The sequence below is a fragment of the Protomyctophum bolini genome, assembly GCF_963924005.1.
Source record: "Protomyctophum bolini genome assembly, chromosome: 20".
In the NCBI taxonomy this organism is placed as follows: Eukaryota; Metazoa; Chordata; class Actinopteri; order Myctophiformes; family Myctophidae; genus Protomyctophum; species Protomyctophum bolini.
The window spans coordinates 16,335,592-16,362,282 of NC_137881.1; the positions used below are offsets into that span (position 1 = coordinate 16,335,592).

Sequence of the window (26,691 nt, forward strand, 5' to 3'; positions counted from 1 at the left end):
TAGATCGGCTATTTTCACCATGCAACTAATTGTAAAATGACTTGATACTGGATCTCTAGTCCCTTCCTAACATTTTGTCTAGTTTTTATTTGTTGACCAAATTGTCAGTATATTTAGTCTTAGTTTTAGTCATCATATAGCTTAGTTTTTATTTAGTTTCCATGTAGTTTTCGTCAGTGGAAAAAGGCAGTCGATGAACATTTTTGGTCTTAGTTTTAGTCGACGAAAACAACACTGCTGTACTGTCATTACACTTCAGGTTAAATAGAGAGATCTTTTTAGTTTTTCTTACAAAACTCCCAGTCGTTTTTATACCCATGTATTTGAAACTGTATAGATCTGTTATGATGTAGAATGTGCGGACATTGATGTTCTGACATTTATTGTGCTGACATGAATTAGACTGACAGTGACACTGAATGCTGTCAAGTGTTTTCAATCATGATGGTCGCTACGGTATATGTGACTAAATTGGACTGAGGGACTGCCATTGGATTCTTTAGAATTTTGTCATGTCATGTCATAGCTTCAAATTGACATATTGGTTGTTCTGTTTGGCCCATCAGTTGTGGAGATATGGCCTATAGAGTAATGTCTTGCAGAGAAACAGCGAGTTGAGAAAACGGGCTTGAAAGGTTCACTTCTGTGGTCTCTAACATTACGCCTAGCTACATGTTTAAGCGTTTATTTCATATTTATGTCGATTTCAGCTCTGACACTTATTTCAGACATGCTCTAGTATGTGAAGAGTCTGCCTGTGCTATTAACTCTTTTTTTTTTTTTAAAGCTGGATTTTGTACGATGGCAGGCTCTCAGTCAAATCTGGTCACATATAATGAGTTGGATCAAATTCAAATCACATTTGTTTACTTAATTGTGCACTCCGGTCCAAAGCGTTTCAGAGAGGAAACCATAGAGTATCCTCCCTCCCTTAATGCATTCAATTGAAAATGACTGCAAGGTTCTGTCATCATCATCATCATCGTCATCCCTTATAATTCATTATTATACATTAGTTGTCTCCACCAGGCCAAAGGCATGGGGAGAGAGTATGTTTTGCACTGCGTCCGTGTGTGTGTGTGCGTGTGTCCGTCCGTCCGTCCATCCGTGTACAGATAAGCTAAACTTTGCCCACACACTCCCTGGATGCCAACGACGAACCTCTGCCCCAAATGTTCCACAACGGCCTGTTATAGCGCCATCATGAGGCTGATTTAGGCAAAACACATTTCCGTAGATTACTCGTACATTTTTTATCACACAATTCGGTATACGCTATCTCCATATAGTCATGTGATCAACACAGATCTGCACCATTTCCCATCTTCCATCTTGATTGGCTAAGATTGTTTTTCCAAATCAGCCTCACGGTGGCGCTATAACCGAGCAATTCCTGTTTTACCTATAACTGCATCATCAGTATACAACTTATGCACACATTGTTTATGTATGCATTTACTCAACAAAATGAAGAAAATTGTTGCAAAAAAACAACAAACTAATGTTTATATTACTCCATTTTGCCAAACATCACACACACTACACGCTATTCAATTCATACCGTACATTTCTCCTGTATCAATCCGGGATTATCGCTATATTAATACAATCATTATAATTAGGGGTCAAGCCCAAATGGCGTAGACCCCTTATTGTTTCTGTAATTAGTTCTTCACGAAATTCGGCAATATGGTAGAGGGCCGTGAGAATCCCTCAGGAACTGAAGCGCACTGTAACACAATACCCCTGATTTACATTCACCTCCAGTGGCTCAGAAAGAACTCAGTATTTTACTTGTGTATTAATTGAGTGCAACAATAGTTGAAACAACTGGGGTGACTTAAATCTGTATCAGTCAGTCGTGTGGTATTCCAAGGCCTGCATGTAGAAGTCTAACCTGTACAGTTTTGTTTTCTCAGTATAATAGTAATAATATAAATCACAGACAATCTTCCCCTTTCCACTCAAACATGTCATTTGGTTCACAAGCCAGTTGGATTGATTTGTGAGCCCTGTCTGTGATTAGTCATTTGTTTGCCTCGTCTGGTTTCACCAAAGAGCGCCTTCAGTCACTTTCTCACTCTTATTGCAGCCCTCTTCACTCATAAAAAAAGAACATTAGATTCCATTCCATTCCATTATTTCATAAACCTCTCATTGTATCATTATTTGAAGGATTCATACTGTATATTCCCTTAGTATACAAGCAGGACAAAACATACAGCTCGCTTGTACACGCTTTGTCCGTGATTTAGTAATTGAATTGAGAGCTGGATTATTACACTGGTGTCTTTCATCTGCTACCGCCACCAGTAATCTACTTTCCAAGATGATTTAGCTCATATGAGAAACTGTCTGAAAAGAGAGGTGCAATGCAGGCCAGCGTGATCTCTTTCTAATCTATAGTACAGAAAATGTGCTGAGATTACTTCAAAGCACAGCTCCCTACTGTGCCCTACATCTGAAATCAAACAAGTTGCATGTTGCACTGTGCGTTCCAGTTCATACTCAGTTCATATTTGTCTGTCAGACACCACCTGTCACAGGTTGTAACTCTTTCAAAGGGAAAAAAGGTAATGGCGACAAAAACCATAATGGGGCATATCATTAATCCTCCTGCCATGATTTCGGATTCATGCTGGGCCGGTATCAACCACGTTTAACCACATTAACTCTAGTATCCCTTTTAATATTTAATAGGTGAACATCTTGCAAAGCATTTACCGACAATAAGTGAACATTCTGCGAAAGTAGCAGATAAACGTGCTGATCACATCGCAGCTCGTATATAGGCTAATTTAGCTACTGTATTTGACATACAATGACATTTAAGTGGTTAAAAATGTAGGCCTACTACCTATTATTTGGGGGGGGGGGGGGTGTAGTTTAAGTATGAATCAAACCTATACTCTTCTGCCTTGTTGATGTGTTGAACTAGTGTTACTAGTACATTATTATTATTTATAGAATTATGTTGGATTTGTCATATATTGTTCTCAGTCAGGTCCAAGGAACTCTTCGTGGAATTGCCCATTTGCGGACCGCGGCCATGTTTCCATCAGAGTTTGGAAGCACTCGTTTTCCGTAAAGCAATGTCCTGCTGCCTCTTGCATTATTATGTGCTAATTCAAAACAGGTGGCAGTTGAGTGATATCTAACGAGCACTTCCAAACTTTAGAAAAATAATCACCTGCAAGGACACAAAGTAGCTCATAACATGTCTGCAGTGGATTTTTATGAAACAAACACTTTGAGGATAGAAAGAGAATAATTCAAGCAATGTTGGTGAGTTTGACATTGTTTAATACAATTAGACAGGACTTTTCTGTTTGGATGAATGGGGTGAATGGGAAGTTGCACCAGGTAGCACCTTGCCATTAACTTACATGGTAAGTTGGCCGCCATATGGTCTGCATATGGAGAATTAAGGGCTGTTCTGTGCACTGTAACTATAAGATCTATATCGTTCACCATAGTGTCTATGAAAATGCAATTCAGTATTATTATTTAGTTTTTGTTTCAGTTTTCTTGATGGCCTCCGGACAACAAATGTGCATGTCTCGTTTTTGACCGATACGTTTTTTTAAGGCTTTTATACTGGGGAAAGCATCTGTGTAATTTCAGATGAATTTCTTTGCCTATTGAGAAATAGCAGGTACAAGCTTACACTAAGAGCTTGTACATCTGCAATTGTTGAACATTTTTGAAAATTCCTGAAAGTGTGAGAACTACACTGATTTAGAAGGCATTCGTAGAATGGGCCTCAGATCCTTAATAGGGAATTCATATACTGTATTCCCATTGTACACGCCACTTCTATTGTAGTAGCAGGATGAAAGCTATACAGTAGCTCACGTTTGCCAAGGATCTTCTCATAGGCAGTCACTCAGTGTGCCGTTTCTTAGCAACGCAGCCACTCATGACTCAATTACATTATTATAATATTCCTGGTTGCAGCAAAGTATACTTCCCGGACACCCAATTTTAAACATTGTGTGTGTGTGTGTGTGTGTGTGTGTGTGTGTGGTGTGTGTGTGTGTGTGTGTGTGTGTGTGTGTGTGTGTGCGTGTGCGCGTGCGTGTGCGCGTTCGTGTGCGTGCGCGCGCGTGCGGAAAAAAAGGTGGGGAACAACCGATAGGCAGAGGCTTGGTTTCAATTTAGGCATTTAGCAGGCGCTCTTAATCCAGAGCGATTTACAGTAAACAAGAACAAAAAACATGGTAATACATCAGATACATAAAAATAGTCATTATGAATCATACGTAAGATAAGAACCTAACCTAATATCTATCTGAAAAAAGTGTATATACACTATAGAGTGTTATTTCTACATAAAGTGCTATTTAAATTACATAAATTGAGCCGATGCGTGTAGGAGGTCGAGGTTATGGCATGGTTAAGTACATTAGCATCAAATTGTAATACTTTGGTGTTGCACTTTAGCATAATCTGCCAGTAATTTTTGCAGGCGGTTCCTTATGGAATATTGCAAATGTTTTAGCAGGTGCAGTTCTTAAACTAAAACCAGAACCTCTGGTGCATTCTGGAAGGAAAAAAATCACTCCATCACTATTGCCGCACTGCGGTCCAAAAACAAACTGACAGCGTTAGTCAAACATTATTTTGTCAGTAGGAGAACATTTTAAACTCATTTGAGTGACTGAATAATGTGAATATATGGGATGCTGTTGAGTCAGTTGAATCACTGACTGGCTATCCCGGGCTCTGGTGGGTATGTTTTTGCCAGCAAGCAAGCATGAGCCATCTGTGCTTTCAATCTTTGCAAGTCACATACTCCACAATAGGGTCCAAAGAAAGAATATTTTTGATGTAGAGCCTGCTGGAGATTGTGTTTTTCCTTCTTGAAACATAATCCATCACATTTCATTCTCTGGTTCGACAGCTGTGATGCCTGGTTCATACCAACACTACACTGTGAATTATGTCGTGCTTTCATCACAAATAGATCTACAAGCTCAAGTGTGTGGCGAGTTGTGAGCTTGTAGATCTGGCATACGCAAGTAAAAATCAGGCCTAAAGATTTCTGTGAACTTTTCTGGCAAGGGATAGCAATGAGCGATTGACTCAATAGCCTGACAAACCTCTCCACGCAGTCTGGAAAACTATTATTAATCAGTAAAACAGGATTTATTGCTTGCAAGAGTCATGAAGCCAAAAATCCATTACTGAGTTATGAAAACGTTAGGTTCATGAGATCTGAGATAATCTTTCAAAAAGTCTGCTCCACAATAACGGTGTTTCCAGGGGAAGCAGTCAGTTTACTGACTTGCCTTCAGAGCCATAAGACAACCGTATCATACAAATATTAAACAAATCACATGACCTGACACAATCTGGTCATTGTACAGCATGACAGATATGCAAATTGACATGGCATGCAAATGGCTTAGCTAGAATTTGTGACCAACTGTTCAATTCAGGGAGAGAATGTGGCTGCGTTTGGTTATTCAAAGAAAGGATTCATACGCAAGACATTCATAGCTTTTTACCCCGTTTTTGCAAAATCTTCTACCATAGTCTTATGCTTGCAGTTGCCTGGCAACTCCCAATTAAAGAGCAGTAATGAGACAAATTGAGAGTAATACCATTTAAACACAACACCTCTTTTAAGGTACTGCAAACAATTATTTCCATTATATCTCAAAGTTCAGTCCGAGATAAACGTAGACCTATTCCTCGTTTCCACATTTCTACTGGACATGACAGCTGGGTCCCGGTAATTAACAGCAACTAATCAGTTTGAATGACAGTCTAGATTTCTACCATCTAGTTTATCTGCCGTTTCTTTTTAGTTCCCCAGTACTATTCCATAAAGTTCCACACACAGCTTTCCTGTCAGATGTAGTTCAGACTCGGTGCTAATTAGCAATGTTGTGGGTGTCGTGAGTGGATGGAATGGCGATCCTATATACGGACACAATTATCGTATCCAGGGAAGCCATCCATCTTGGATTTATTGGCAGCTTGTTGCTCCACCAACGGCCCCAAACTACTCCTCCATCATGGGTTGATTAATTGGAGGTAAGGGGGCATAATGTGTTAATGAAAGTGCCCAACTAATTGAGCTCAAACAAAGCACACAGTTCTCCACTGCATCTCAACCATCTTATACCAATGCACAGTTACATATGGAATATATTATGCATATATATATATATATATATATATATATATGCATATCGGCTGTAAAATAAATTGAATATATATTTTTATTAGTTGTCAGGACTCATTTTAATTAACCCCCTCACAAAACCACAAAGAATTATTCTGTCCTGCTGGTGCATGTCGATTCTGTGTGACATGTAACGTCCACAGCCTTGTGGGTAATTCCCAGAGGGAGAGACCTCTGATTGTCTTCAATGTTACCCTGTCAGTTTACACCAGTCAACGGAGGCTCACGGCGCGCACGTCGACTCACTGGAGCAATCCGATCAAACCTCGCTCCATCTGTAATCGTTCACAATTAGCAGCGTTGCTAGGGGGATGAATATATTCGCAACAGCTGTTGGTACGTGTCTAAATTTCCCTTGAGGAGGGAAATTCTCCGTGGGCCTTTCCAAGACATCAGAGAAAACACAGCTCTTTTTTGTCGAGCAAAAAAACGTCGACTGGTATTGTTAACCAGAGCCAGTGGGGGGTTAATGACAGCAAAGCTTGAGGACCTTAACTAATCTTTGAACACACTTGGTAGTAGCATCCTCTCATTCCTCTACCCCTCCTTTCACTTATACCTTTTAAGTACCTTTTGATGCCACTGAGTTATGTTAAACTTTAATCAAACAAACATTAAACATCAAACATTGTTAAACAAACATAATATGGCTTCTTAGACATATCCGACAGAAGGGGAAAATTACAATAAGCGAATTGCTCGCTAATGTTTGTTTACATAACCAGGGTTATCTTATAACCCAAAGTTTTCTACAGATATGTATTGTATTTATTGTATGTGTTACTGATTAATTGAGTACAATGGACAGTGGCTGAGCATCAGCATGTGATGTATGATGATGTACAGTATGATGATAAGAGCTCCCCTCACTTCACACGACTGTGATTTCTTTGTTATTATTTTGCATAGCCTATAAGAACCTCTGACTGTATACTGTTAACAACGTGATGGTAGTATTCAATCAATCAAACACAACCATCACTTAGCCATACTGTAAATTGGTACTCAATGTGTTGTTTGACCAAAGAATTGTAGAATACACTATGTATGAATCAATGAATTAGGCAACATTCTATTGGCTGTGTCACTAATAAGCTGAATGACACAGGTGCTGATTATGGGTTTCAATGTCAGATGGAATTAGAATTGCAAAGAGCGTTGTTATGAATACAGTGTCCACTAGCTTTGTCAAATGTCTAATTAAGTCTATGGTTAATTTGGACCATTTGGATTAGTGGGTGACACGCAGCACTTTATTTATTGCACTGCCAGGCGGAGGTTTGCATCAGAAAATGGCCACCCTATTGCACACACAATACAGGTGATATGATCTAAAGTTCAACCAAAATGTGAAGCAGCCTTTTATAGCACTGCCAGTGCCATGAGGCCGATTTGAAAAGTCATTTCTTGGTGTACTGGAAGTGTGCTTGGCTGCTTGCACATTTCATGCTGATCGGTCTGGCGGTGCCGGAGAATATGTGTCCACAGATGAACAGGCTGAACATAATCTCCGGCTTTGGTCCAATATATTTAAAAATCACACCCGTGTGAAGTGAGTGGTGCAACTCCGTGTGGGGGTCCCTGGAAGTTCCGGCCCGGCCCGGTTCCGGGGAGCCGCCCCGCGTCCGAAACGGTAGAGAAATGAGAGAGTTACCATGTGAGGGCCCCCGGGGGTCCCTCTACTGTACTGTACTGTACTGTACTGTACTGTCACACCCGAAATCATCATATATACGGGCGGTTTTTAAATGTTTTTTTTTACACAGAATCAAATGGCTTGGTTCGATCCAGGTTTAAAATAAAAATAAAAATATTTCCGCAAACCATTAAAAGAAGAATTAATGGGTTTTCGATCTGTGGCACCTCAATAATGTCCGCCACTGCTATGCCCTATATATAATATAGATGACTCTGTTTAGATGGAGGAGGTTAGGCGGCATCTTTCACAAGGAGAATGGCCTCCAAACTCAGAATCACAGATTGTTCTGCCTAGCCTCCCTCCATCTACTTCACCTGTATCTAATGGCCTTGCTCTATGTATTATTGATGGAACAAAGGTATCCATCACCAACACTGGCCTTGACCATGATTCCCAGAACCAGGGGTAGAACCCCCACTGTGAATGGTTTACTCATCATGTAGCTAGGGCACTGGAATATCACACACAGGCACGCACGCACACACGCACGCACGCACGCACGCACGCACATTGTCAGTGTGACATCTTTATGCAGAAGGTCTGCGCAAGAAAAAAAGAAAAGATGTATTACCATCTCATTCCCTGAACATCACATCGGTGTTGCTCTGAGACACCTACTGTATGCAGGCCAGAGGGTCAAAAGAATGTATTTCTGCCTTGTTAAAATAATAATAAATCAATGGTTGTCCTCAGCCAATGTGGTTAGCTCCTGCCATTGAAGAAAGGCTCTTGACCAATTAAACCACTTTGTTAGTCCTCCAGGGGTCTATACCGCTCCTTGTTTTGTGAGCTTGTACTGTAAAAATCTGCTATACCTGTATACTGCTATTTTCATGTGCCAATTTTATAAGGCGTTTTAACCATGTGTGCAGAGAGTTGGCTGAGAACATGGCAGGTGGTGTTGGGATGATAGTCTTGTTGTTTGTCAGTTCATGACATCAGACAGTCCCCTCTATTCCTCTGCCGGCGTTTGTGGACCGACACAGAGGAAGTACGTGCGCTACTGGCAGCTGAATCATCTTGGGCTAGACATCCGCCTAGTTGTTATGCAGCCATATTGTGAACTGTCGGAGGATGCAAAATGTTTTCTCGCTCTGTGCTCTGACTCCTCGGTGCCCGGGTAACTCTGACTCCTCGGTGCCCGGGTAACCGACACCTGTCGCCTCAGCCGACAATTCTACCATCATCAGACACAGCTGTGTTTGACGGCCAACCTGCGGCCATGTTTCACATAGTGAGTTCCTTATACGGATACAGTATAGGTCGCTCACCAAGCTGCCCGTTCAGTCAGCCTTGTAACTTTAGCTGCCCTATATAACCCCATGGGCTGATATTGATTAAGCCTGCATTCATTGGTCAGCAACCTATACAACCCTTAGCCTTTTGGGAAGATATTGCAGCTTATCTCTGATCTGTCTGTCTGTCTGTCTATCTGTCTGTACCACACACACCACACCACACCACACCACACCACACCACACGCACACGCACACGCACACACACACACACACTATAGAACCGTCCGACCGACTGGACTGTAAACACGGAGCAAGATCACATCCTGTCACAAAGCTTGTCATTATTACTTACCGCGGGGGGGGGGGGGGGGGGGGGGGAACTCGAAGTAAACAAGCACTCCTTTTTCAATCTGATATTTTAGAACATTTCAACACCATATACAGTAGGAGAGGGCCAAAAACATAGTGTACTGTATATAGGCTATTCATTATATTTTGATACCTGAAATATACCGTATAGATTCAGATAACTTTCTGTGTGGAGTTTGCATGTCCAACCCTGTCAGGTGTAAAGGAGCAACTTGGACATTCATGCATGAAGGAAGCATGAGTTCAAGTCCGTTGCTCTCCGCAGGTTGGCGGAGGGTGTGTAGAGTCCAGGACCACATTACATAATTGACACATGGGTGAAAAATGCGTTACAAAATTGTGGGATGAAAAAAAATGTTTTTAAAAGAAGAAATTCAGATAATTGCACGGAGGCGCACAAAAATGCTTACCAGTGTTTCCTTCAACAGGGTGTGAAGCTCAGTGTGGCCGTGACTCTGGGCGATCTCAACGGGTGTCTGTCCGTGGCGGTCAGCGGTGCACAGTGCTTGTTGAGCACCCGGACACTGCAGGAGCAGACTGGACACGTTCTTAAGGCCTCTCTGGGCAGCAAAGTGGAGGAGAGAAGGGACATCCTCAAGAGGGAGCCCTGCCGCGGACAGTGTTTGGACAGGTTAGTATAGACTCTATAGAGAGTATGTATGCACATGCATGATTTTCCCATCAGGATACGCCCCCCTCATCTACACTGAGTGGCAAAACATTGAGCAGCATGGAGTGTTGGAGTTTGGAAGCGCTCTTTGAAAATCACCCAACCGTCCTGCGTACCACCTGTTTCTAAATGTCACATAATGCAGGAGGCAGAAAAATGTTGTGTTATTGAAAACAAGCACTTCCAAACTCTGACACTTAGAAACATAATCAAATGCAGGGTATTTCTTGACAGAAAGTAGCTCATAACGTTTCTATGGTGGATTTTTATGAAACAAAAACTTTGCAACATTGAACATTTTTAACTCTAATCTTTGCTTCCGGGGGTTCCTGGAACAAAACATTTTGAGGGTCCTTGACCTGAAAAGGTTTGAGCACCACTGACTGGCTGTCCACCTCATGAACAGCTCTCAGGGGTAAATGGGGCTGGTCAAGGTCTCAGGTTCCAATATTTTTGATTTTCCGTCCTGGACCCCCCTGGGGTTTAAGACATTTTGTAGATGCCAAATTTATTTCGCCCCCTGTTCTCCCCTTGCCAGGCTTTTGTCTATCTTACAACTATTACAAAGCACGTTCAAATGCCGTCTTTATCAGAGTCAAGAGTCATTCTCACGGGCTGATGAGGCTGTCGGTATCCCGCATAATGAGGCAAGAATTGATAGAAATGTTTATCCGTGATGCGAGAGAAAAGAGACTCAAACTGTGAACACTGTGCCGTGCCAGTAGTGACATGGTGTATAACGAGAGGTTTAGCATAAGGAACACTCTGCGTTATTATTACTCTCTCTATACCAGAGTTTCTGCATTTATTTTATTATCGTCCGTCCAATAGACTTAGATGTTAAGTTATTCCTCGGTGGATATCCATAGATGAATGGAGGTAATGGGTGAATCATTAAAGCCGGAATGCAATGTGACAGGAAATGTCACAGGGCTGGCTCGGCATTGGCTCAGGAGATAGATCGTCCGCCGTGGAATCCACAGATTCCCCCGGCTCGATCCCCGGAGATTATTGAGTGTGTGTCGAAGTGTCCTCGAGCAAGACATTTAACCCCTAACTGCCTCCGTCCCCAGTGTGTGAATGAGCTTGGTTTGTGAATGAGCCAATGTGAAATAAGTATAAATGCAGCCCATTTACCGTTCGCGTCCGTGTATTAAAATTGGCTAATGGGAGGAACCATACATTGTAAGGAGTTCTGCAGTTCCTACACCCAAATATGGACTGTGTTATTTTTTGTGTGTGTGTGTGTTATCAATTGGGTTTTTTTATTCATCACAAAAATAATACAATTATGCAGTCTGGCATTATACATTAATTAAAATGGATATTCGGTGGCAGTGTGCATCACTTGAGGTCAATTATTATTTTCCCCGTGCTCCAAAATTTGCTCTGAAATTCGTCCCGAAAAACGCATCCTATGAGCAAACAACTTAATAAGCAATGAATGTTTAGCGGCAACAATACTCCATGAAGTGTGTTCTCCAACAAATCAGCAAACAAATCAGTCAGCTCCATTCTGTATGGGCACAAAGGGGGGCAAATTGGCGCACTGCTGTGTTCACTGATTTTACATCAATGTTTATGCATCAACTTATTTGGCTAGTTTACAGATTTCATCACATGAAAACTTGAAAACATTCAAGGGGCGTGGTCCATGATTTGTGTGACTGGGAAGTTAGTGAGAGCTATATTGAGTTTGTGCAGTGGTTTTCAACCAGTGGTCCGGGTTACCACCAGTGGTCCTTGAGGGGGTTCCAGGTGGTCCCCAGCGAAATGATGGAGAGTTGGTAACCAAATGGACCCATATAGATCTTTAACTCTCAAGAGTTATACATTATTGTTAAACATCTGCATTACTTAATTAGTTAATTTACAAGAAGTCTACACAATTAGAGAATGTAGAAGAATTGTTGTTTTGATCAACGTTTGCCAACAGCATTGAATTGTGGACAACATCTTGGCCTACGATAACAAAATATTCTTTAGTTTTGGGCCTCAATAAATCTAAATCTCATCAAATGGTGGTCCGTGGCTCAAATGCCAAATAACTAACTAATCACTGAGTGGAAGTGAATTTGAAATATAGGCCTATACTGTAATGTGATGTGTCATGTGAATTCAGAATTCACATGACATATAGTTATCGGTTGACAAAAAGCTCAAAATGTTTGGCTCCTATACTGTACCTCTTTCAGGTGCGGCGTCACTATCAGATTGCAGTCCTTGAAACCCCCCGGAAGGCATTCTCTCCAGCAAGATGGAGGCTAGCCTCTGGTCCAGCTTCTCCACGCAGGACACCTGCAGAGCCTGATAGGGTGAGAGAATGAAGGCCACGCTATGTCTACAACACCATTCTATACAGTATGTCAGTACGTACAGTAGGGTGTGCAAATCTAACTAATCAATTATATAAAAATAAATAAATAAATCACAATTGATAAGTAAAATACTTAATCAAAGATCCTTGATTTTGGAAGTTATTTATATTTCTATTATATTTCTATATTCGGCCCATAGAGATGACCGTCGGCACGCTATAGTCTCCATGTCCATAAGCAGCCATTTTTTACTTTATATTGACGAGATGGTGAGAGCGGGCTAAGGAAGGACATGCAAAGCAGGGACATTTGTAAAATGTTGGGAAATGCACTATCCTGACAAATAATTGTGCACCCAAATTTAGCGCACAAGTAAGTTTGTGGAGCAAATCTTTGAATTTATATTCTTTCACAGCGAACGTTTTAAGTCAAATCTTAGCTTCTGGGGGGTCCCTAGAACAACATATTTTCAGATGGGGGTCGACAGCCAAATACAGATAATTCTGGGTGTCCTTGACATGAAAAAGGTTGAGAACCACTGACATAGAAACATGGGTTTTTCAGAAAACTAATATGTAAACTTCAACTACTAAAACCTTGGATTGTGGCATGGCTCCAATGAGGACCCGGAATCCCAATTCATTTGACAATGAAAACAGGCATAGAGATCTCAGTCTGACGTTGCATAATAAAGTATGACAAACAACGGCCCACAAATAAAATGACTTTGCGCATTGTTAAAAAATATTGTAAATTCAATTGTTGTGTAATGGGGCCTGGTTGAGTTTACTCACATCACTGCAAGTAATCAGTGTCGTGTATCGGTAATTTAAAGTTGTAACTCTAAAGGATAACAACAACATCTTCTATTGTCTCCATCCTCTTTGGCAAGACAGTGCTTTTGGCAAAGGGAAGTGGGCAGCTCAAAAGCTGCCTCATCAGCGAAATAAATCTAATCACATTGAGTGTTCATGGCTGACTGGAGTCTCAAATGCTGCCATCCCTTCAGTTTCCGAGTGAAGATGGTAAACAGAACCTTTGCATGAAGAAAACCCCAGAAAGAATGGAAATACGCTGATGCAATTTCTCTGCTGTCTTCCACACACTTTTTTTTTAACGATGTATTGTGCACCATGCAGTCATAAACGGCAGCGGGAATAATCTTGTCATTAATACGATGGATAATGATGAGTAACATAGACACACTAGTTACTGTGAAGGAGAAATGACTATTTTCCCTCATTTCCCCCCTATTGTTTCTGTTTTATTCTATGAGATACATCAGTGGTTTTCAACCCTTTTCATATCAAGGCCCATTATTTTATTCGCCATTTGATCCACGGACCACCATTTGATGAGATTTAGCCCAAAAACTAAAGAATATGTCGTTATCGTTGACACACATCACAATTCCATGCTGTTGGCAAACGTTGGGGGGGGGGGCAAGGGCAAGGGGGGCATACAGTAGCGGCCTATTACAGTCAGACAGCATTGTACATCAAAGTACATTTTCTAAAGCTCTGTCTTACCTGACACATGAAAATGACAGGGTCTGCCGCCATCGTCAGAAGGTGTGCAACCTCTGTCATAAGGGTGTAGTACTGCACGTGTGCTTTCCTCACTTCCGCTCCACCACAATACAGGGTCACGCTGACGTTTCCGCTGGGAAAGTCTGTGGTGGGAGAACAACACAATTTACCGTGCGATTTTACAGCCCCACAGACCCTCTGACTCAGAGGACTCATTTCCCCCCCAATGGAATAATGATTCATATCTGCCAGCGCTACCCTGAAGCCTTGTGCACCTACATTAAGTGAAAGAGACCATTGTAATAAGCATTCCCTTGTACTGGCCAGGCTGAAGATGTAATTCGTTTTTTTTTTTAATTAGGGCCGTACATGAATCATATATGTGTTAAAAGTGTGTATCTGTGTCATTAAGAAAACTAGCCAGTTTATTTGTAGCCTGCTTGCATGCGGAAAAAAACAAGCATGGTTAGTAGACGCGTGCGTGTGCGTGTGTGTGTGTGCGTGCGTGCGTGTATCTGTCTGTCTTTCCGGTGCTAATCACAGAAACCGGACTGGACTGAGCAGAAAAAACTAATCAAATATAGTGGCGCTCTTATTGTTTTGGGCTATAGTACTTTTCTTTTTAACTATAGATTTTCTGCCATTTAGCGTTTTCTTCAAAACACACTATGCAAATTTGTATCACCTATTGAGGGGCCTCTATACGGTCTACAACAGCAAAACGAAAGCAGACTTTTGTTTTATTACCTGGTGCATTGACACAAAGGGTCCGCTCATTCCAGTGGATAGGCTTCACTCTCACACTCTGACTTTCATCGCTGAACTGGACCTCTGCGTCAGCACTAGCTTCTGTATCTTTTAAGAGAATGAACACCTCAGCAGAAACCTGGAGAGAAGATAAGAAAACGCATTGTAGTACTGTGTTCTACTCGGTTCCGTGTGGACTCTTCCAGATAGAGGACTATATGGGGGATACCATGTGCCATTAGACGATCCATTGGTCCAAAGTACCATTATTTCGATGGCCCCCAATATAACTACGGCCTCATTCACACCTAAAAGACAGTCCCACAGTCCACTAGTCCCTTCCTAACATTTTAGTCTAGTTTTTATTTGTTGACAAAATTGTCAATATATTTAGTCTTATAGTTTTCATTTAGTTTCCATTTAGTTTAGTCAGTTAGTCAGTTCGTATTAGTCGACAAAAACAACACTGCCTCATGGGACCATGGGTCAGCATCTCACCCCGCAACGAATTCTGCCAGGGATGACCACCATGGATCTGACAGTGGTTGCTCCTGCACAGCTTTGTTGTTCCTGCAGCTTTGCATGTGTTCCCGCTGGCCTGCTTGGCAAGGAACTGGCATTTCCTGTTGTGGATGAAATAATACACAAACAAGTTGGAATTCTGTCAGTGTGTTTTTTGTTTTTTCTTACAACACACTATTCTTAGTGCATTTTTGCTTCTAATTAGTTTTGCAAAGCTTTTTTGGAAAACTATTTTAATGAGACCGTCTCTCTTGTCTGTGTACACAGTATGAGGTTGTCCGTTTATAAAATGTCCTGATGCAGTTTGTTATTATATAAGTAATATTACTTGTTGGATAGGCCTATAAATCCAGAGTGATCATTTAAGTGGGAAAAGTTGGCCCCTGCTTACAATTGCTTACAGTAAATTCAGTGTCAAGAAATCCATTTACCATGATAACATGATAAAAGAATAGTCTTGTAGATCGGCTATTTTCGGTATAAGTATAAAGGGTTATGCTACATGCTAAACTACTAGTTAGGTTTGCTATGCTACTTATACTAACTAGGATATAGGTAAAAATGAAACCTATCTACCGGTAAATGAAATACTTCATAAATTACACACTTGGAATCTGTGGACGGTAAATGTTTACAGTAAATGACCATTCTGACAATGTAAGGAAGGAGGAAGAGACAAGTCTGTGGTGTAAATTACATTTACTAAGTGCTGTACCTAAGTAGAATTTTGAGGTATTATTATCACAAAATATACATTATCCACTTCAGTGCTTATTATTGTGTTGAAGGCAAACCGTTCATTTATTTATTAATGAATTAGAGACGGCGACCTGGGGTGGAGAGGGTTGGCAAAACCCAAACCACTTTTGGGAAACACTGACAATCTGACTTATAGAGAAGATCATAGTGACTAACTACTGAGTGTCATTAGTCATGAGTGAAGGAAGGGTCATCTGGATTTGCATGGCAAGAGATTACCGATCTCTAGTGACGACAAGGAAACTTTAGTCATTTGCATGAGATGGCCTCCTCAACACACAGCCGCAGAATCCTTACTTTGATTCATCTGTGTTGTTTTTCACAAATATCTCAATAAGGAAAAACAGAGAGCGCCCCCTCAGCAGCTGGTACTAAAGAAATTACACATTAGTTGTATTAGTTTTGTCGCATCACGCCCTCTGGAAGCGAGAATACAGGTCAATTTAGAGATGGTCCAACGCTTATTTACAGCAGTACAAATAGATCCTTCTAATTAACCAGAAGAAGACCATGCAGGTGGAGGTAATATGCGTTATTTTCTCCCAGCTGGTCTTAGGGGAATTGAAACAGATACTGAGGATTTGCCGTACTTTTTTCAGCTCTTATTCATGACAGGGTGACAACAACGAAGCTGGCCACAAATCTATGTTAATAAGGAGTTAACACTTCCTGCTTTTCTTGCTTTTGTTTTGCAAGTCAAAATCGCAAGGCACACCTGTATTCTTACATGCGATAATATTATTTCTTTATATAGTTGTATATTGCAATGATAATGTGAGGCTGTCACAAAATCCCAAGGCACACTGTATTCTTACATGAGATAATATAATTTCTTTATATAGTTGTATATTGAAATGATAATATGAGGCTGTCACAAAATCCCGAGGCGCACCTCTATCTAGAGTGGAATTATCCAATCAACCACTAAAACGCCAGCATCCGTATTGCGGCAATTTGTGGGTAAAGCTTTCGCTGAAAATAGACAATCGACAAGCTTTACAGGCAGCGCAGCTTTAAATAAACTTTGGAGCATCTGATTCTAAATTGACCCTTTTGTGAGCTTCTCGATTGGCTAATTTCAGCAACCCCACATATAACAGTGAACAGAATATACACGAGTACAGAGCCCTGAGGGACTCCGGTCAAGTGGTTATACTGTAGGTCAGGTTCTCTGTTGACCGCTGGTGTTGACTGTCTGGCTGATCTTTCAGTGTATTGTAAACCACATGGTGTTTCATTTGGTCCTTTTCATATTGAACGGAACAGAGAGCTTCAGTGGGTCGTGGTGCCGCCGTCGTTTTTTACCTTTCTTCACAATATCCGTCACGGCGGACAGGTAGTCGTGAGCGTCCTGCTCGCTGGAGATCTGCAGGCACTCGCTGCCCGCCAGCGGCACCAGCTCCAGCAGCGGCGCCAGGCTCTCCACGCCGCACAGCAGCACCACCACGCGCGGCGCCGGGGTCAGCACGCGGGCCAGGAAGAAGCGCCGGAGCTGGCACAGGCCCTCCAGCATGCCCCTGGAGAGGATCAGGAGCTTGCACTGGTACCGGGCCAGACCCAGGAAGTCCTGGTCCCTCCTCCGGCTGGACACCGTGGCGATGTCGTAGCAGCGTATGCCGCCCTCGTGGATGTGGCCGGCGAAGACGGAGCGCAGATACGTGGCCCACTGCTCCGCCTCGGTCTCGTAGACGATGAGCAGGTCCTCTGCTGCATTGGGAAGAACCCACATGTTTGGATGAAAATGGGTTGGTACCCTCAAAACATGCAGTAATCTTGCTCTCTAAACTGCCTCCCCCTGGCCAGCCGGGGCACCTGATGGAGGGGAAAGGAACTGGTTGGAGTAACGTGTGCCTTCCACGCGCTACGTCCAACCAGGGAAACTCCCCCACTGTCAGGTGTAAAGGAGCGACTTGGACACTCATGCATGACGGAACCATGAGTTCAAGTCCGTTGCTCTCCCCAGGTTGGCGGAGGGTGTGTAGAGCCCAGGATCACATTAGATAACTGACAATGGTGAAAAATGGGTTACAAAATCGTTAAAATAAAAATGTAATGAATCCTCACCGCTCCTAGAGTAAAGCCACGGCACCGCCGAGGTGCCCTTGAGCAGTGGGTTTTCAACCCCTTTTCATATCAAGGCCCATTCTTTATTCAGCATTTAAGCAACGGACCGCCGTCTGATGAGATTTAGCCTCTCGGACCCAAAACTAAAGAACATTTTGTTGTCTTTGGATAAGATTTTGTCATTCTCTAATTGTGTAGGCTTCTTGTAAATGAATTAATGCAGATGTTTCACAATGATTTAACTCTTGAGAGCGTAAAATGAAACCAAATGGACCCTTGAGCAAAGACGAATATAAGTTACAAAATGTACTAGCAATGCATCAGGAACATTAGATAGACCTTTATTAATCCCGAGGGAAATTCTGTTGTCATAGATACAGGTTGCAGGTATGAGGTAGAGAACGAAGTACAGGGAAGTAGTGATGGCACAAATATCAGAAACGGGTCATATGATATACAGTATAAAGATGTCTATTCCGACCTTGCTTTCTGCACCTGAGCTGGTCAGTATAGTGTATATGCCACCAATAGGTGGAAATAGAGACAATTCACAGAGTTAATATTTAAATTTTAGTCGGCAACAAACGCAGCATATAAGGAAAATACATCACATCGGGAAAGCCAATTCTCCAAGCTATTGAAGTTGAAGCAGACTGCCCCACTACTGTACTGACCCATGTAATGGTTAAATTATAGAGATATTAGATTAGAGATAAAGGAGAATCGACAGTGAACATGGGATATTACGTTTGTGTTACACAAACATTGCCAAAGAAAAACTCATGTAGTTATTTAAAGACATTGCAATATTGAAACGCCTCCACACAGATGTTGGCATCAATATACAACATTTTAAATCTGCAAGACATGTCATAAAGTGGTTAATCGTAAAACCACACCCTACCTTGGATTAGATATAAATGTTATGACGGCGGTAATGTTTATTGAATTAAACGTAAAAGGGATTTACTCACCTATGTGACTCATGTTGCCAGTGCCTCTCTTCTTACTGCACATTGATATGGAAAACAGTGCTTCTATTGTGCTTGGCTTGGGGACGATAAGAGGGAGTTTCCTGTTGTACCAGAATATGAGAGGAGTCCAATCTTCAGTGGTGGAAAAATAACTCACATTTATTACTCAAGTGAAAGTATCAACACTGCAATATTATAAATACGATCAGTTGCAAGTAAATGACCGGAATTAAAAATGTACTTATTATGTGGAAATGTCCCATTTCAAGTTATCAAATGTATGAAACACGTTTGAAAATAGCATCGCGACGCACTGTGAGCTTGTAGATCGGCTATTTTCAAGCGGTCTAAAAATGTAGGGCTGAAGTGGGTATATTGTATATTTTGCAATAACAATCAAAATCTATAACGTAATTAGTAACTAAAGTTTTGGAAATAGCATTTACTCAAGTAAAGTACAAATACCTCAAAATTGTACTCAAGTAAATCTACTTAGTTACTTTCCATCACTGCTTTCATGCCATAATATATAATGTTCCATAATATTTTGGAAAAATGACAACCCAAACCCTTACTACTGTATACAGCAATGAACCTCAAGCCTTTTTATGTCAAAGACCCCCAAATGTATTAGGCCAGAGACCCCCATCTAAAAATAGTTTGTGGCAGGGACCCCCAGAGGAGATGGTTATTTGTTTGTTTTGTTTTGTTTTTAATCTAATAAGTGATCCCAAATTTCAAACAATGCTTACAATGCATTGCATCATAAACGTGTAGATCGGCTATTTCACAATCGAACAATTTCACAATAGTAAATAAAAAGGCAAATATGTTTAGGGATAAGGGGTGGTGCAAGATATAGCGTAAAATAGGGTTAACATTAACACATTTTAATGGGGACCCCCCCCCCCCCCCTGGGACCCCTTCAAGAATCCCTGGGTTTACTTTGAGAAGCTCTGATAGACAATATATTTTTTATAGTAAATTGAATTACAGATATATTTAACACATCAGTGATAACACCTCAATGATAACTACCTGCACCTGTACATGACAACATTATTTTTTATTAAGAATATAGTAAAGACAATACAATAATAATACATATATTTGAAGGACTCGGGGACACCTACACTGTCTTTACTTGGCCTGTATTTATATTCAACTAGAAAATACTACATAGTGCTATCATATAGTATTATACTAGTTTAATGAAGACTTTGATGGGAATTAATTAACATTTTTTGTGAAGTCAGTGACCTTGACCTTTGGCCTTTGACGACCTACTTCTAATCGGTTCATCCTTGAGCTCAAGTGGACGTTTGTGCCAAATGTCATGAAATTCCCTCGAGGCATTCCAGAGATATCGTGTTGGGGTTTTAGGGTTAGGCGGGCAGAGGGAACCGGCGGACTGCAGAGGTATAAAAATAGGACAAAATTGTCGATCTACAGCACTAGCTCACAATGTGTCACATTGAGTAATGAGCTTGTAGTCCGGCTATTTTCACTTTTGTCTAAAATTTGATAATTTTTTGCCTATGACATACCTAAACTAGGGACGCCAGGCTGAAAGTGATTGATTGTCAACATTTTGGTCAAGGATCTTCATCAGGCATATAGTGACAAACCAACATCATCTAAAGGGCAGGGTCACCAGTGACCAGGTGACCATGTCATGAGGGGAAATGTATCTTGGGCACCAACATCACAAAAACACAGCATCTGATACAATGTTAGAAAACACATGTTGAACGTAAAAGAGGCATTTGTACGGAGCCCTGAGATGGCCACTCCAGGGCTCCGTACATTTGAATATACATATGCATATTATTTACAACAATAGAGCTTAAAGAGTAAAGTTCAACAGTGCAGAGTGCTACTGTGCGTGTGTATTTATTGCACATTGATCTAGCATTAGAGCTCAGCAGCTTGATGGAGGCTGGAACAAACTATAGTAGTTTGATTTGCATGTTTTACGTCCTTCTTCCTCAGAGTCTACAATGTTTTCGGTTGCTTATTTCATGACTGTCTGCTTATACAGTGCATAGCTTCATAGCTGGCAAGCCTGCTCAGTTGAACTGTCATGTTGTCAAACCATGCTCTAATTCCATATCTAATGACGCTCTAGGATTGTCTGGTAGAACACCATCAGCATGATCTGACTGCGTACTCCATACAGACTCACAGTACAGACTCAATCGCCTTAAAAAGTATTTTGTTGCATTGTTGCAGTCTATTGCACAGGACAGACAGACAGACAGACAGACAGACAGACAGAATTCCAGAGGGACTGCAGTAGGAGTTACAAACAAAGGACATGAATGATTGGTGGGTTCTGATGACAACTGACTCATGTTCAGGTCCTGTGTTTTGGTGATGTTTAGAATGAGTTGGTTGTTGGCACTTGTCACATCACTTGATGTAGATTTCTCGCTGTGGCACATGGAAGAGTGCATGTAGAAGGCACAAAATTTACAGTATTATCAGCTAATATTATATTATATTTATACCCTATGAATATACATTCCTGCACTCACCAGTCACCACTCACCAGTGTATATAATATGAAGAAAAAAAAAACTAACTAAGGGTGGCGTTAATATTCGACCGTATTAGGTGTTGAACGAAATTCATAATTCATTCATAATTAGAATTTGAGCATTGCTTGTTGAGCTCTCAAGGTGCTTGAGGATGGCATCTTCAGCACTGCACTTTAAATTGACACATCTAATGTTGGGTCACATTTTCTTCTTGAGCAGCGACACTAAAGCTACAAGGAGAAAAAGGTTATTAAAAAAGGTTATGTCATTGAGCTGCATATATAATACAACTTGAAGATATTACATTTTCATTTCTCAGTGCAATAGCAATCTGAATTAGTCATTATTCTCAATCTCTCTCCACTTGAAGGCACTATAAAAAAACATTTAAGCCCTATTTTATGCTTTGTCATATGATGGTGTCACGCAGTGAAAATAACCTAAATCTAGACTACAAGCACAACACGTTGCAACAGGACGTGGATTTGTGAGCTTGTAGTTTGGTTGTTTTTATTTTTGAGCAATTCTGTAATAAAAAAATCACACCCGTGTGAAGTGAGGGGCGCTAATATATTAAAGTCTAACTCATGTTGATTAGGTGACGTAATGGTGATGTTAAACAAACGGTGCCAACAAAACATTAAACGCCATTAACAATAAAGAGACAATATGACGTAATGAATGAGGCACATTATGACGTAAATATCCCTTCATTGTCTCTGGCGTTTACAAAACAAACATTAAAGACAATCATTAAACCTGTATAGTGGAGGGGCAATGGTGACCCAATATGGATAAGTCAATATTTGTGACTATTTTGTCACGAAATGTATGTAATATAATTATTATCAATACATATTATTATAATATGACAATGACATGATTGACTTAGATTACTATTGAACTGAGAAATATAACTTTAATATTTTCAAGCTGTGGGCAGCGATCGTCAGATGGTTAGGGCACATACTGTGCCAGGTGGGAACAAAATGCCCCCTTCAGCATCCCCACAGTTTGATTCCAAGCTGGCCAGTCTATTTGTGTGACGGAATAGCACACGACATACAGAAAGCATTCCCCTGCTTTCTTTACATAATGATGCTGGTTCCATTTTAGAATTCCTGTAGGTCCTTGACTAGCTTGTAGAACTGTTATTTTTGCTGAATTTTAAATAGAGTGTTCATCCATTTCTTCTGAATGCTCCTCCAATTTTGCTGAATGTTGCCCTGCTGCGGGTTACAAATCACCCGTGCTGCAGGTTCACCACCCGTGGCTTCCTGTGAGGTTAGCGTTTGAATCCACCAAAGCACAGATTTTATTCAGATGTAAATGAGCCATTTTAATACATCTATTTGGAAAGATCTATATTCATGATATTTATTCACAATTTAGATATAAAAAAGTATATTCTACAACCCTATTTTCCTTAAAATACTTTTTTGTCGCCATTTTCACATATTTCTAAAAATGGAAAATACACCATACTTTTTTTTATGGGAGGGGTCCTCCCGTATTAAATTGCCATCATTGTGTAAAGTATTTTCACTCCTAATGTAGAATGCGGGGGTGCTTTATAAGCTTAATGGTGCCAGAGGTAACTGGCAAATGGCGGTGAGGTTATGGGAAATGTGTTTGCTTAACCACATGAGAGACTGTCTCTGTGACTGAACCTGAATGTTATGCAAATCTGCAAAGTCAAGCTCGCAGAGCCAGAGCTCACCAAACCCATGTTTAACCGAATGGGCTGTGTGTGCGATGTGGCAACACTAGATATCAGGGATGGATAGCTACATGGAAGCCCGAGGGGGAGAGAGAGAGAGAGAGAGAGAGAGAGAGAGAGAGAGAGAGAGAGAGAGAGAGAGGGGGCATGTGGGATGTTCTAGGGAGCTAAGTATGCATCCTTACAGTCACTTATGGAGAGAAATGTTCGGTGCCATTAAGTGACTTCACCTGACAAGTGACTGAATCCTACCCAGGCCAGTGTCTCACTAATAATGGTAGTTTTCTGTGAGAGAGAGGGAAAAAAAGTAAGGGGGGGGACCTGAAATGCACTGTGGAAAATGAGCAGGTGAAAGAGTTGAAGTCTGCTCCACCACGCAAGGCATTGTCATTATTGCTTGTGTCAGAGCGACTAGATCACCTTTCAAGACACTGTGTACCTGGCTGGTGACTCACCAGAGACACATCATGCCAGTTCCAAGAATGTATGTGTGTAATGCATGCATAGATGTTCCACACTGCTACACATGCACAGCACAAGTGCATAGGAACAAACATTTGCAGAAATCCACGCACGCGCACGCACACGGCACACACACACGAATAAGTGCCCATAATGTATATTCTCAACATGTGCTCTTGCCTATGATAGCAGCTATAAAACCGTTGTGAAAGAGATTCTCTGGTAATTACATATACTGTAGACAGCTGCAGGGAACATTGTCTGTAGCAGGTGTCACCCTCAACCAACTCACTTTATTCCATGGCATGCATGGCTCCTCCTCAGAGATAAGTCAATGATAATGGGACAATTGAGTGTACTTATGGTGTACTTCATGTTGATGATATATGACCTGAGCTGACATGTCCCTTAACATAGACCTCGAGGCTAATTTGTGATTTATAAGACCTTTTGGTCAATCCCTTCTAATTATATTCAATTAAATTGTATTATAGTGCCAAACAAATCACAAGTTGTTTCAAGAAACATCAGGCCAGACCAGGGGTAGAGAGATTTATACATTATTTTTTTATTATATTTGGGGGGGGCGGAGGGTGATTTCCCCTCCCCTTTCAATTAATGATGTCCGATGCATGTGTACAGTGTCTATAGGACTACAGTATCAATGTACACCCACATAAAATATTTGACTGATCATCAAAAATGCTATGCAGCAAATAGGCATTAATTTTGACGACTGTTTTGTTTGCAACAAAATGCTGCAACATTGGGTCTCCCTTGGCGTGTAAAACTGTGAGTGATTGTGGGTGCGTGGTGGTTCGCCAGGGGGCTTCAGTAGATGTACCCTGGGGAGTGTCTAATCTGTGCCTGTGGAGTGTGGACTCCTTTTTGCAAACCACATTCTCACTACACATTATTTGTGAAGCCATTTGCCCCCTGGCCCTTATATTTGGCTCATGCAATTCCAATGACATACAGAATGGGACAGAGCATTTGGACCCCATCCCACCCCCTTTGTAGCTAATAGCTCTATTCAAAAAATGATGATTTCTCTCTCTCTCTCTCTCTCTCTCTCTCTCTCTCTCTCTCTCTCTCTCTCTCTCTCTCTCTCTCTCTCTCTCTCTGTGCCACTGCCAGCCAGTCACACAGAGCTGGATATACTGACTTCATAATTTATTCATACAACACTAGATTGACACAGAAATAGTCCTTTGATGAAAATCCATGTAAAAGCTGAGCTACTGCCTTCTCTCCGCCGCCAATGGGAAAGCAGTCTGGGGGGTTTGGAGGCGTGTCGTAGCAGCTTGCAGGCTTGGTTGCGCACTGCGTTGCAGAAAGGGAACTTGATACAGTGTAACAGTAAATCAGACGGAGCTACAGCCACTAGCACTGAAATTGTAACCCCTGTTGCAAGTATTTTTGGCGAGTGATCGGAGCCAAAGTGAGATCACCCAGCGGTCTCTTCCTCTCGGATAAGACTTGAGTTGTTCGACACAAGGGCAACACCGCCGGCGGGATCATTTTCAAGACACAGTTTCTTGTTGTAGATCTCAATATATATATATCACACTGGAAATGTCCGAAAACGAAAACAAGCCGAATGATGATGACCCGAAGTTATCTACGACGGATAGGGTGGTGAAATGTAAGTTGATTGAAATCGCATGCCATATACACAAACAGACATTTGCAACAGAAAGAAGAGGCAAAGATTTCGTTTTGTTGTGGCATACTCGAAAATAATTCACAGAGGGGCTGGTGGTGTGGTGGTGCCTGAGCCTGACACCCCTGAAGTAGGAAGTAACAACTCCAGTTTGTGGGCAAAGAGGCGCTGCATTTTACATTAAAAATGTGTCATGTTCCGTCTCCCCGGGTGCAAAAGAATAGTAGAATATCTGCTCATCATAATCGCGTAGGCTACACTCGCCTTTATTGTCAATAACGGCGAATGCACAGATTACACAGCATGCCAGTTTGCATGAGCAATTTCATGTTGATCATCAAGGTGCCCAGTGCACGGGCAGAAAGAAAGCAATGTATTGTATTTATGCAGGGTTATATTGTTGCACAACCATTGCATTCAACCCATGGGCGTTTTCCCCCTATTTTGCATGCATTACCAAACAGTTTGGCTTTTGTTTTTTATTGTTATCATGGCATAATAATATTTAATATATTGCATAATTGATTTGGTAGCCTATGCACAGTAGTAATGTGGAGTCTCTCTCTCTCTCTCTGTCTCTCTCTTTCTCTCCCTCTTGGTTCTGGTCTGTTTATAGGACCAGCATTCCACCTTAGCAGTGTTCCATACAAATGCAGTAATCAGGCAGACCTGTCTCCTACACAGTGCATAAGAAGTCTAGTGACTGACTAGACTAGACTCTAGGCCAGTGGTCCTCAAAATGGGGGTCTGGGCAGTGGGGACTCCCGGGGGTCCCCAGGACCCCAGCACAACGAAATGGCATCACACTCAGTACTCTTAACCACTAACACCTATTTTACACTTCGGCTATTGAAAAATAACCAACTTATAAGCTGATAATGGTATGAGTTGTTGAGCATATGATTATTTTTGTAACTTCTCTTATGGCAGGCAGTCCCTGGCACAAAAGCATTTGAGTTTGAGATAAGGGGCTCATAAATATGAATTTGGGGGTCATTGAAATGAGAGTTTGAGGACCACTTCTATAGTCTGAGATGTGATGATGGCTATCCTGACTGTGTACTCTGTTCAGACAGCATTCCACTCAAGTTGCAGCATCAAGCCCCCTCACATTTTCCTTTTCTGTTGTGTAAGAAATTGAATGTGACTCCTTTGTGGCATTCTGAGTTATTTATATGCTTTTGTTTTTGAACATCTCTGTGCTGGTGTGTTCATTTTCCTTTG

At 41.4% G+C, this 26,691-nt stretch overlaps 2 protein-coding genes across 8 annotated transcripts in view; one reads left to right on the top strand and one right to left on the bottom strand.

Moving 5' to 3' along the window:
• The window catches only part of LOC308334917 (B-cell scaffold protein with ankyrin repeats-like), a 30,136-nt gene extending 11,017 nt beyond the window's left edge, over nucleotides 1–19,119 (bottom strand). For both annotated transcript variants that reach the window (XM_080791813.1, XM_080791814.1), the window contains exons 1-7: nucleotides 19,083–19,119; nucleotides 17,350–17,751; nucleotides 15,262–15,386; nucleotides 14,764–14,902; nucleotides 14,017–14,159; nucleotides 12,356–12,476; nucleotides 9,910–10,106 (exon numbers count right to left, since the gene is read on the bottom strand). In XM_080791813.1, coding sequence (XP_080647939.1) covers nucleotides 9,910–10,106; nucleotides 12,356–12,476; nucleotides 14,017–14,159; nucleotides 14,764–14,902; nucleotides 15,262–15,386; nucleotides 17,350–17,751; nucleotides 19,083–19,095 — 1,140 coding nt within the window. In that variant the 5' untranslated portion in view covers nucleotides 19,096–19,119. The remainder of the gene's footprint in view (nucleotides 1–9,909; nucleotides 10,107–12,355; nucleotides 12,477–14,016; nucleotides 14,160–14,763; nucleotides 14,903–15,261; nucleotides 15,387–17,349; nucleotides 17,752–19,082) is intronic.
• Nucleotides 19,120–25,156: 6,037 nt separating this feature from the next.
• LOC308335655 (protein phosphatase 3 catalytic subunit alpha) overlaps nucleotides 25,157–26,691 on the top strand; it is a 94,208-nt gene continuing 92,673 nt past the window's right edge. For all 6 annotated transcript variants that reach the window (XM_080792762.1, XM_080792764.1, XM_080792763.1 and 3 more), the window contains exon 1: nucleotides 25,157–25,449. In XM_080792762.1, coding sequence (XP_080648888.1) covers nucleotides 25,380–25,449 — 70 coding nt within the window. In that variant the 5' untranslated portion in view covers nucleotides 25,157–25,379. The remainder of the gene's footprint in view (nucleotides 25,450–26,691) is intronic.